Source organism: Arachis ipaensis, chromosome B2, assembly GCF_059453495.1.
Source record: "Arachis ipaensis isolate K30076 ecotype BB chromosome B2, ASM5945349v1, whole genome shotgun sequence".
Classification (NCBI taxonomy): Eukaryota; Viridiplantae; Streptophyta; class Magnoliopsida; order Fabales; family Fabaceae; genus Arachis; species Arachis ipaensis.
Window position 1 is genome coordinate 116,984,682 of NC_142437.1, and position 13,363 is coordinate 116,998,044.

Consider the following 13,363-nt stretch of genomic DNA (forward strand, 5'->3'; position numbering starts at 1 on the left):
TAAATAACTAATATTATATATATATATATATTCTTGAAATGTAGTTTATAAAATTTTATTTTTAAATTTTTATTAATTATTTTTTAAATTATGAATTTTTTAATATTATATTTTTAACCTTAATATTTTATAAAACTATATTTGAACCCTCACTTATTTTCATATTTATAAATATAACTCTAAACTTTTATAAAATACCTATTTTTACTCTCGTACTTTATTTATTATCCAGAATCTTATACAATTACAAAATGTACCTCAATTACCTGTATAAGATGCCAAAGGCAGTAGCAGAAAAGTTGATCTCACTGCAAAGACGGTTCTTGTGGAGTAAGGAGGATGGGAAATTAGGGATGCCACTAGTGAGATGGGAGATAGTGATGGCTCCTAGAAAGGCGGGTGGGTTAGGAGTGGGAGATGCAGTGGTTAGGAATACAGCCCTTTTATTCAAGTGGTGGTGGAGGTTTTCGAAAGAGGATTGCCCCTTATGGAAGAGAGTAGTTTGCTCTTGTAACAGCATGAATCCCTCTGTAATGCTGTGTGGTCAGCCTATTCTTTCAAGAGGGGGCCCTTGGAGAGATATCTGTCAGCTCCAGATCAGGGAGCCACATATCAGAGAAAAGATGATCAGAGGGTTATCTATGGATGTAGGAAATGGCAGAACAATCAAGTTCTGGGAGGATATCTGGTTGCCTGGTGGAAGGTTGAAAGAGATGTTCCCAAGACTTTTTTCGGTCTCAAATCTCACAGGATCTGTTATAGGAGAGTGCGGGTTTTGGGATGGGTTAGAATGGATCTGGAGTTTCCAGTGGAGGAGAGAATTATTTCAGTGGGAGCTGGAGCTCTTACACCAACTCCATGAGGTCTTGCAGTCAGTTAGAATAACAACTGAGAGGGAGGACAGGGTGGTTTAGAAATATGATAAAACTGGTATTTTTACTACTAATTCCTTTGTGCAGGTAATGCAGGAAGCAGCACTCCCGGAGAAAATTGCGAGCTATAGCTTCACTAGCGCTATTTGGAGGGGTTTTGCTCCACCAAAGGTTGAGTTATTTTCATGGTTTATTTTGGTTGAGAGGGTGAATACTAAGGAGAGGCTATGCAAATTAGGAGTCATTGACCAGCATGATAATATGTATGTTTTATGTTGTAAGTCTGTTGAATCTGCTTATCATCTATTTATTGGCTGTGAGATCACTTGGCAGGTGTGGTGTGCATGGCTATTCGCTCTTGGAAGGATATGGGCTATGCCGGGTACAATAAAGCAACATTTTGAAAGCTGGTCGAATGCTTCAAAAGAAAGAATGAGCGGAAGCGGTGGTTGATTGGGTTTTTTGCTGTTATTTGGGCAATTTGGACAGAAAGGAATGGTAGAGTCTTCAATAATAAAGGCTAAGGGGTGATGGAAATAATAAACAGATCCTTTATGCTCTCCGACGAGTGGTTTGGTGGTGAACCTCCTGGTTGTTGATGGCAATGCCGAAGATGACTAGGGGTACTTTACTTTTGTGTTGACCCATGGTGGTCTGTACGTTTAGTAGCCTATTACTTATGTTCTGCTGCTCCACCTTGTTGTGTTGAGCACTATTTATTTCAAAAAAAACAAACACAATATTACCCTTCAAGAATAAAATGTAATTACTAATCTTTTTTTTATACCAAAACCGAAACCCTTAATCCTTTCCTTTCAAAATATTACTTGTATTTTAATCCGTTTTCGAGTCTTTCAGTTACCGATTTTTCTCAACTTTTAATTTAATTTTTCAACCACCAAATTTTATCATTTTTTTTCAAAATACCATATCACAACAGTTTCAAAATCATTAAAATAATCACAGCTGAGCTATTCTTTATAGCCAAACCAACAAATCACAAGCAACAACAATAATTCAACATAAATTCATTCAAACTCAAACAATAGTCATCAAACCAATAATCACACATCAAGAATATATTTAATTCATATTAAAATTACCAAAATCCTACCTTCGTATGAAATTAAACCAACGGGATTTTCGAAGAAATTTTGACCGAACTGCTGAAAAAGAAAATGGCAAAAATTTTTTGTGCCTCCTAAAACTCCAATTGACCGAACTCAAGAGGAAAAGAAGCTACATTATTGTCAACTTCTATCGAATAAAAGTAACGCCAATATATAAAAAAAGAGAAATATTTTTATCGGATTAAATTTTTTATTGGAATTACGAATCTAAAAAATCGAAGCCGAAAAATTAAGGAAGTCACGGTTTCCCTCCCTCACCCACCGTCTCTCTTTCTCTTATTTTCCTTAAGCTTAGTTCGGTGGTCAAATTAAAGAAAGAAAGGTGATTGATAATAATTTATAACCAAGTGTTATTAATTATTAAATGAAAGAAGTATATGTGTCATGATCATGTATATAATTTCATGCATACAAGCCACATTTCATTCTTCCTTTTGTTTTCTTGTGGCTTCGGCCACTTTGTATTTTTTTTTTTTTTGAACTTTTTAATAATAATAATAATAATAATAATAATAATAATAATAATAATTAAAATTTTTTTTATCTTTTTCGAAATAACTCATCATAATAAAAATTATTTAAGAAATCTAATAAATTTAAATTCAAAGTATCGTACAATTTATTTAATTATTTTAAAAAAAAATATTTTTTTAAATAAAATTCTCAATAAATATAATAAATCGTAAATTACTCATTATTTAATTTTTAAAAATTTAAAATATTATATAATTCTTTATATATTATTTAATTATTAAGTCTATCCTCTATTTTATAAATTATTACTTTATTATTTATCTATTATTTTTATTAATGATTAGAAAAATAAACAATAAAATAGATCTTCTATTAATAAATATTTTGCCAATACGAACGAATTTTTTCTGTAAACGCCATGAAAATCGTGTTCCTTGGTAATTTAATAGATCGAACGTACAACACAATCGATTGAATTGCACTATCGAATATAAGTTTTTTCTTATTCAATCGATTGGTAGTGTTGTCCAATCGATTGAATTTCACAAAGCAATAAGGATATTTTCTTATTTAATCGATTGGCATGGTAACACAATGCTATTGAATTGTGCTGTAGAGCGAGTTTTCTCAAAATTCAATCGATTAGTTTGGTAACAAAATCGATTGAATTTTGTACGTGATTAAAGTATTTTCGTATTTAATCGATTGGTATGATAATACAATGGATTTTTTAGGATTTTTCAGAGATATTTTTTAGAAATTTTAAAATTTTCTAAGATTTTTTAAATTTTCTAGGATTTAGAATTTAGGATAATCTAAGTTCGATCCAATTTGTTATAATCATGCAAAACCAATACATCCAATTTGTACCTTCATCATGTATTAAAATTATATAGATATTATTTAAAGTATAATTTTTAATATTAAAACTGTTTAATTAGCCACAATTAAATAATAGTAAAAGTTACAAATCTTCGAAACAAAAATAAAAAAAATTTCATGTTAAGAAATCTTTTGTTGGTTCATCGTTCACTTCACTGTGAATTTTCTTCTTCGTTGCTGCGCTTTTTTTCTTCAATTGTTTGCCTTCACACTTCGTATTCTGCCATTTTTGTTATCTATTTTTTCTCCAATTTTTGTTAAGGAATTCCTTTTTCTTTTCTTTTTTCGTATTCTGCCATTTTTGTTATCTATTTTTTCTCCAATTTTTGTTAAGGAATTCCTTTTTCTTTTCTTTTTTTTTTATTTTGATAAAGTGTGGGTGTTTGAGCAATTCCACAAAATGGGATATAAAGAGGAACAAATCAAATGGAATTAAAAATCAAACTTATTTTAGTCTAATTTATATATAGCCTTAACATGAGAATTGAAATCTTATTAGAATTGAGATCAGTGCTATTTTTTATACCAAAATATGAAATAGAATTTTAATTCTCTAGAGAATTCTATTCCAAGGATTAATCAATGTAAAACATATTACTCTAAAGAATAGTAGGAAATTAAAAAAAAATTCTAAGTAGAAATTAAAAAATATCAATTTATGTCACAAATGTCTAAAGAATAAAAATAACATTAATATATGCAAACATATAAATAGAATACAAAAAAATTTATAAACAAATAAATTGTACGAAATAAAATATAATTGACAAGACATAATATTTATATGACATAGTTGTTGAAATAATAAATGAAAATGATATTACTTAATTATAAAAATATGAGTTTTTTAAACTAATAGACTAATAAATCTTATATATTTTCATAAGTATAGGTATAAAATTTGTCCCGATAATAGATTTAGACAAGATATAAAATCAATAAAACACTTATACAATAAGTGGATCATTAGTATGATAAAACATGTATTTGCTTGTTAAATTCAAAACCCTCAAGAAATATAAATTATATATCAAGTTTTCTATTTGCTTATTTCTCATTAATAAAATCAAGTGCTATAACCTAATGTTCCAAAACAAACTTTGCCAAATGTTCCAAAACAAATGTTTATATAACTGTATTAGACAATCTATTCTAATTTTTAACAAATGATTATCAAAAAGCTCTACCCATTTCAGCACATCCACCTGAGGAATCATTCAACTTTTGGCTCATCTTTTTCAGTAACTTGGCTGTAAGGTGAAACACAACACTGAGTTATGAAAAAAAAAATTAAATGAACAATGAATGAATCATGCAAGATGCAAGCAAAGGAAGTAAAACAATGCAAAAACCTGTCCAAAAAATCTGCTTTGGGGATCAAGGTGAGTCCTCTAGAAGCAAGATATCCACAGAAATTATGAAGGTTTCTATTGAAGTTCCAAAGACGGCAAAGGAAATTGTTGAACTGTTCTGATTCCTTCAGAGAAAATGCAGATAAGTTTAACCAGTTATATAAAGATGAACCTCAAATAAAAAAGTTAACATATAAAGTGATGATTGAAAGTGTGATAAGAAGTAAGATAGATAACTTGATCAACAATGCACTTCTTTTGAAGTGCTGTTAAACATTCCAATGCTTCAGGATAGTTATCACCATCATTTGATTCATCGATCAGTTCAAATATTTTGTTTCTCGTATCATTGATTGCTTTCACAACAGAGTCTTGAGTATTTCTGCTTCCAGACATGGCTTCAAAAACTTGGGGTGGAGTAGGATTGCAGATGCTCTCGACTTTACCTTCGATGAGATTCGAAGGCAGTGGGGTAATGTCTCCATTGCCATCTTCTTCGCTAGAAGAACTCTTCTCAAGCAATAAACGCCTCAATTTCTTATGCTGCAAGATATTTTGAATGTAAAAGTTGTTTATGTTTGCAGACCATAACAACTAAGAGCAAAGTGTACATTCTTACCCTGGGATTTTCATTTGGCTCGAAACACCTCCGAAATGAGTCTATCACAGACTTGTTTTTCAAAACCAGGTTAGAATCAGGCTCTGTAATTTTCTTGAGTGTCTCGTCAATAGGGGGTACTGCAGCACCTGGATTCTTCGACTTCAGCTCAAGACAACGATAAAAGCGCTGAAAAGATTTATGAATGTGTGTTTTAAGATCCACTTGTCAAAATCATATCCTTCTTAGAAAAAATAAAGTCAACAGAGAATTGAAACATGAAAATAAACAGAATAAAAAGGTAGGAAATAAACTAGAAACAAACAAATGGGGCGAATTCATGCCTCTAGGACTGGATTTGGTGTAAGATCAGGTAGCAAAGCTTTCTCTTTTCCACATGGTGCAAGATCAAGCATTTCTACTAAGTTAGATGCTGCCTCTAGCTGCTGCTGATTCGGCTGTAGTGCTGCTGGGAACTTACTAAAAGAAGGGAACTGGAACTCTCGCACATCCTCGGCGAAAGGAAGTACATTGAAGTAAAATGAATCAGGCTGCAACAGCATGATCTTGGAATATGTTAAGTCATTTTAAAACAAATCAAGGTAGGGAAAGTAAACCAACTTAAAAAATGAAAAAAGAAGATTGACAAAACTCACAATATTTTCTTTATCAGATATATTCGGAATCAGGACCCCAATAACAACTTTGGTTTGTCCCCGTCGCCACACACAACGTAGTATCGCCAACTTATTCATTTCCTTCATAGCCCTTGCTAGCGCAGAAAGCGCAACCATGGCTTTCTTATTTTCCGGTTCAGGTATGAAGATATTGACATCTTTCATGTAGTGGTGTCTTTAATAGACATTGTAGGACAAGAGAAAATAGAATAATGATTAAGAACTCTCCATTAGCAAACTCAAATCAAATGAAGCATATTTGTATACATGATCTTTACCTCAATACATTAGAAGAATTAGTAAATCCTAGAAGCTTAACACCCTTTTCAGGTTTGAACTTAACAGCATCCAACGCGACCTTCGATATAGGAACTATTTGAGGACCATAATGATAACCTCTGACCCTTTGATCTGAAGGGACAGCTATATCAGGAAATTCGTAACATTTCTTTAGATTGGGAAGCTCTTCTATTGTTTTCTTATACACCCATACCTGATTATCATGGAAGTTTTCATGAAAACATGAATAAGTAATCATCAATTCTACAATGTTGTTCTTTGCACACAACTGGATTTAAATAACCACAAACAAAATAGCAAATTGCAGTAGCCAAAATTGAATCAATACCAGAAATATGATACTTATTTTCACAAAGCACAACACAGAAGCAAACAAAAACAGTAGAATTGAAATCTCATTAGAATTGAAATCAATGCTATTTTTTTATACCAAAACATGAAATAGAATTCTAATTCTCTAGAGAATTTTATTCCAAGGATTAATCAATGTAAAACATATTACTCTAAAGAATAGTAGGAAATTAAAAAAAAATCTACGTAGGGATTAAAAAATATCAATTTATGCCACAAACAGCTGAAGAATAGAAATAACATTAATATATACAAACATATAAATAGAATGCAAAAAATAAAAAAAAATTATAAACAACTTAATTGTATGAAATAAAATATAATTGACAAGACATAATATTTATATGACATGGTTGTTGAAATAATAAATAGAAATGACATTATTTCATCATAAAAATATGAGTTTTTTAAACTAATAGACTAATAAATCTTATATATTTTCATAATTATAGGTATAAAATTTGTCTCGATAATAGACTTAGACAAGATATAAAATCTATAAAACACTTATACAATAAGTGGATCATTAGTCTGATAAAACATGTATTTGCAGCACAAATCACAGCACAGAAGCAAACAAAAACAGTAGTATCCTCAGTTCACCATGGCTCAAAGTATCCAACTTAATCAGGGATAAAGGTTCATATTGCCCATGGATAACTCAAACTTAGAGCATTCAATCATCATTGAAAAACAATTATCCTTCCATTGATCATTCTCCTAATTATTAAGTAAAGTAAGAATTGACTACATTTTAAGATTCCAAGATATTGAAATTATCAATTTTTTATCAATTATTTACTTTAGGATGATCTAGAAATACTCATAATCATTTATTTACAGAGAGTAAATAGGCCCATTACCTATTAAAAATTAAATTAATATAACAATGGAAATGAGAAACTTTTACTTTAACAAATGGTTTATCATCAATGGTGGATTGAGTAAAAAAAATGAATACAACGAACAATGACACATCAAAAACATTTTCATCATAGGCCTAGAAATTGAACTTATGTTATACATCATACCACAGTTCTTACCTTGATCTTCATGTTTGAGCTTAGCTCAAGATCACCTCTGAAAACTGTATGTGGGGATTTATTCTGGGTTTTAAGAGCACCAAACAAAGAAACTGGATTCCCCACATACACTATCCTTGTAGAAGTTTCCTCTGAAAAGATATTTAAAAGGCGATGATTCTCATTCGCTGTAGTCTTATTTGCCTTCTTCTGACAAAGCTTTCCTCTCACAATTATGCTTTCCATCCTTGTGCCATGGACAGACATTTGTTTAGCAATGGTGGTAACTTGCTCTTCTTTTGTTCCTTCCATAGATGCTTTTATTGGACATTGTGCATTCGTAATAAGACAGAGTCGTTTCTTCACCTTATTAGCTTTAGGATACATTTTTATCAGCATATCCAAGCCAACAACAATAGCATCAAGAACTAATATCAGAATTAAGGTATCCACAAAAAGGTAAAAAGACAGTATAGTAATGGAACAAAATATTTGTCACATGAGTCATAAATTAATGTAATATTATAGTCTAAAGTCAAAGAACTTGCACAAAGTGTACTTTTATTTATAAAGGGTCTGGTTATTAATCAGTAGCAACTAGGAAAACATAACATTGAACAAGTAAAAGCTTCAACAGTATGAAACCAATTGCTCTGCGGATACAATCTCCATCTTTAGTTCCTCGGGGCAGTTTTTGTAAAGCCTCAACCATATCTCCATCCACATCTTTAAGATTTTTCAAAACCACGACATGTCGATAACCACCAACTTCCAAAGTAAGTTCGTTACAAGTTTCTGAAAATTTGAAGGTAAACACAGGTGAGGGAGGCCTTTAAATTTGATCAAACTTCGTTACAAAAAAAATAAGATAACTCACTGAATCAAAGTAAACAAACAGCAATAGTGTGAAGATTGTACATGACAATATGAATAGCATAAGTAACATCAACAATGGTAAATCAATATGGCAAAAACTCATTACAATTAAACACAGACAGTGTCAAGATTCCCCAAGAATGAGAAGCAAAATCACAGTATCATTACTAAAAGTTAATCAAGGGATGTTTATTGAGTTCTACCTCTACTAATCTACTATCAGCCGTTCAATAACTACTATCCATGATAGAAAAACAATAGCCCCATTTGATCATACAACAATCCACTTATATATCGGGATTTGGATCCTCTAAAGTTTGAATTTCACTTTAGAGAGTAAAGTGTGATCTTCTACCCTTGAATAGTTTCTCTTTCATATTTATTATTGGTCTCACCTATGAAATCAATGGTGAGAGATCAAATACTAAAATACTAAAATCAATGGTGAGAGTAATGATATAGTATCACAAAAGCATTGCCATATATCCTCCTAAATACTAAAATGTAGAATTGTAGATACTCTCAATGTCTTCAAATTTTAAAAAACAAGTAATTCTTTCTTTATTTAGTAGTTAGAAGAATGTTGAAGAGGATCAAACATTTTCAAGCTAGAAAATGCTGAATTCTTATTATTGTTTCGGTGCAAAACTTAACACCAAATTATGTAAAAAAATGCCAAGAGAACATTGTACACTACAACTTTTGTTTACATCATAAGGATCAAAGTAAGAACCTTTTGTCCCAAATAACACAACTCCCACTTTATCATGCCTGTTGTAGATCAGCTGCGCATAAATTAAAAGAAAAACACGAAAAGGGTCATGCAATGTTATTGTTGCATGTTGCAACTAAACAAAAATAAAACTCAAGGTGGGTGAAGAATAACAATAGGAGTAATGAATAGAAGACCTTCTTCTGCACAAGCATGGAACAAAGCTTCTCAATTACAGGAATAACAGAATGCATGGATTGACCCACATCAAGCAGCAAAACCAAAGCTTCCTGTGATCATTATAAGCAAAATACATATTAAAGTTTGAATTTTTTAAAAATGGGTTTCTGTTATTCATCTTTTTATTAGAGCAGAAAAACCCAAAAGGCCAAAACCTCTATGTGACTAAAGTTTGGCAATGAAAATGGAAAAGTTATTTCTTTTATACAAAAAAGGAAAAAAGGAATATGATTGGATAACCTTGTTCCTAGCCATGGAAAAGCAGAGAAAAAAATTTAAGCTTGAAGAAGAAAGTATAGTGTTAAGTTGAGGTGATGGTTTGTCTTCGTTTTTTTCTTTTTCTTTTTTTTTCTTCTGTTACCGCTTCGATGGTTATAAATACCAAAAGTCACAAGTGTCCTACCATTGCGTAATGTTGTGATTGTTGTCTTTGTCTCTTGCAATATCCATCATGTAGGATTGTAGGTTGCTTTGATTTTCACACATAATAATTCTATTTAAGGATTTTTTTTGTTTCGTGTAATTGTTATTCTTATATACTATATTAATAAAAGTTTAATTACAAAATTTTCAAGAATAAATTTTATAACATATAATTTATAATTTATGCACCTCATATGATAAAATATCAATAAAAAAATTCAATAAATAATATGTAATCAAATATTATTTTAAGTCAATATATTATAAATAGCTTAAATGAAAAATATTGGACTTATTTTCTCTTCTTAGTGAGACCTAAATCCATTTTGGAGGCTGTCTCTTTATAGGTCTGCACCTATTTATTAATATCCTAATCAAATTTTTTGAGGGTGGCTGAGAGAGTCAGAGAATGAAAGAGTAATTATAGGGTAAGAGATAGAAAAGGAAATAGAATTTTCGTTTTTATACAGAATAGTCCACTTTAACATAAATTTTAGTTAATTTTTTATTTGGGTAATTTACATAATTGAATTGTTTGACCTCCAAAATTATATAATTGCAACTTTATAAAGTAGAAGACATAAATATATTTTTTTATATCTTTATAGAAATCGCTATTGGCAGTAGCGGTTTACAGAGACACGTAATCCGCTGCAAGCAGCCGCAGATTATATTGGTGGAGTGCAATACAGAATTCGCTAGAGACAGTAGCGATTTATGTTGAAGGAGGCTTGTGTATAACCGCTACTGGCAATAACGTTTTATGTGTATGAGATTACGAGCGTAAACCACTGAAGACAGTAGTCAGTAGCAGTTTACGTTGAGTGGACATATATGTTAATATTATAAATTAATTTTTTTATAAAAAATTAAATTTTTAATATTATTTAAATGAAAAAGATATAGCTTTTTGAAAAATAAAATAAAAATTAAAAAATAAAAAATATTTAAAAATTATTAAAATTTATTATTTTTAATTATTAATATTTAAAAATATATAATAAAATTAATAAATTCTGATTGCTTTAACATTTTTCTAACTTATATACTTTATTATCGTATATATAACAAATAACAAATATAAAAGACAAAAGTTTGTTAGAAATTTAAGAAGGATAACAAAAATTGGTGCTTAACAAAAGTTCCTTGATGCTATGCCAAATAAACCACGACATCATGAATAATACATGAGAAGGATTAAATATCACGTATGTGAACGGTAAGGTAAGAAATATATATAAAATGAAGCAAAGTTAGGTTGAATTTTAAGGAGAGCTTAACTTTATAATTTTATAAGAAAAAAAATCTTTAAAAAGACCATTTTTTTTTTAAATTCTAAATTTTTTTCTCAATAAAAATGTTTTATGGGTATCATTGACTATTAACTAAGTCTAAATTTTTTTATTATTTTAAACTCCAAAAGAAAATTTGAATACTCTCTATTTATCAATGAAAAAAAATAAAAAATTAATTTTTATTTATTAAGATGTGGTGTTTCAGCTTGGTCACCATAAAATATGTCCACTCAACGTAAATCGCTACTGCTTCCAGCGGTTTACGCTCGCATCCCCACAAACCCCTTCAATAAAAACCACTGTCTCTAGTGATTTCTGTATTGCTGTATTGCACACCACCAACTTAATATGCGGCTGCTTGCAGCGGATTACATGTCTCTGTAGCGGTTAGATATGAAAAAATGTATTTATGTCTTCTATTTTATAAAATTACAATTGTGTAATTTTAGAGGTCAAACAATTTAATTATGTAAATTTTCCTTTGTATTTTGTATATTGTTGCATTCATTTTTGAAAATAAGATAAGACAAGATATTAATAATAAGATACAAATGATAAAAATACAAAATTTTATATTCTGTTTAGTGATAAACTATAACAAATTATAAAAATCTAATTTATTCTCATTTTTTTCATTCAAAAAATTTGAGAAAAAATATTACAATAAAAAATATAATTATAAAAAATTAACAAGAATAATGAAAAAAAAAATAAAAAATAAGTTGTATCTGTTGTTAGTGTCTTCATATCCTTTTTATTAGGATGGACATAAAATACACTAATTTAGTGTCATTGGATACAATGTCTCTGTACACATCTTATCTATCAAACACGATTTTGTGTCTTTGTTTGTCCGTCTCGGTAATTGTTGTCAATAGCTCTCATTTTGAGTATTTTTTATTTGGGTAAAATTATTAAATAATACTCAAAAAGGCATATTGTTGACAAAAATAATTCTAAAAGTTACTAATAACAAATAAATCTCTAAAAATTTTAAAAAATGCAACAAAAATAAATAGATATTAAATATATATTTTTTTAAAAATTAAAAGTTAAATTTTAATGTAATTTTTTATAAGCATTATTAAAAAAATAAAATCTTTTCATTCTTAAAATTTAGTAATTTTATATCAAGTAATTTTTTTAAAACAATTTTTTATTATGAATAATCAAGTTTTTTTAAATTAAAAAATATTCTAAAAATCAAAATTTGCTTTAATCTTTTTGTGCACCTTCTAAATACTAATAGTTATTTAAATGTCTCTACAAAAATTGAAATTAAATGGATAAGGTGTTTATTAAATACCAAATTTTTTTATTATTTTTAAAAAATATAATATTTATTGGTTGTTTTATTTTCAAATCATTATTCGTATCTTTAAAAGTTATTTTTATTAGCGATATAAATTTTTGGATATAATTTTAGCATTTTACTCTTTTTATCTTATTTTTTATTTGTAAATTTTAGTGTTTTAGCTAATTATATATATAATTTGTGTTTTATTTAAGATTCTATTGTACCTTATATATGATTATAATAAAATTATTTTTTTAGTCTAAATGATTTGTAATTTTTATTTTTTATATTAAATTTTTTTTATATTTTTTATTTTAATATATTTCTATTATTATGTTATTTGATATATTTGCTTGTTGATAATTACTATATGATATTAAGAGTACTCTTGTATTATTCTTGTGTTAGATTTGTATTATTTTTTATTTTGGGTTCTTTCAAAAAATATTATGAATCTAACACAAATAAATTTTGTGGTTTGACTGAATGATAAAACTATATACGAGTATATGGCTTTGTTGTTTGTTCTATTAGAAAAGTATAATAAATTAAATGTATAAAATTATACCAGCGAATTGAATTATAGATTTTTTTATATAAATTAAATAATTCTATTATTTATCGATATAAATAACTTTTTAAAATTTTTATCAAATTGTATCGGATTGGTCAAGAAGAAAGACTATAACTCTGTCATTTCGGATTTCATAATTACAAACAGAAAGTATGTTGCCATTCCCATTCTATGTTATTCCCATAAATAAAATTTCACCATAATTTTTATACAGATGCGTACCATCGACGAATATGAATGACTTGCAGTGTTTGAAGGCTTTCACACAGGCAAGGAATGTCTAAAAAA

At 28.7% G+C, this 13,363-nt stretch overlaps 1 protein-coding gene across 1 annotated transcript; it reads right to left on the reverse strand.

The window, feature by feature from the left end:
- Nucleotides 1–4,381: 4,381 nt before the first annotated feature.
- LOC148575341 (ATP-dependent DNA helicase 2 subunit KU80-like) lies at nt 4,382–9,843 on the reverse strand. The gene is made up of 12 exons (XM_088503948.1): nt 9,727–9,843; nt 9,444–9,536; nt 9,268–9,319; nt 8,322–8,453; nt 7,680–8,086; nt 6,264–6,478; nt 5,965–6,160; nt 5,653–5,859; nt 5,330–5,497; nt 4,948–5,253; nt 4,711–4,835; nt 4,382–4,608 (listed from the first exon to the last, which is right to left on the reverse strand). Exons 1-12 carry the CDS (start codon nt 9,739–9,741, stop codon nt 4,572–4,574), a joined length of 1,953 nt encoding a protein of 650 aa, XP_088360074.1. The 5' UTR covers nt 9,742–9,843; the 3' UTR covers nt 4,382–4,571.
- Nucleotides 9,844–13,363: the final 3,520 nt, after the last annotated feature.

Bases quoted from the DNA above. Each gene is read 5' to 3' on its own strand.
- LOC148575341 (XM_088503948.1), bottom strand. The intron at 8,454-9,267 runs GTTCTTACTTTG...TCAAATTTTCAG, and splicing joins TGTGTTATTTGGGACAAAAG to AAACTTGTAACGAACTTACT. The intron at 5,498-5,652 runs GCATGAATTCGC...AAATCTTTTCAG, and splicing joins CACCAAATCCAGTCCTAGAG to CGCTTTTATCGTTGTCTTGA.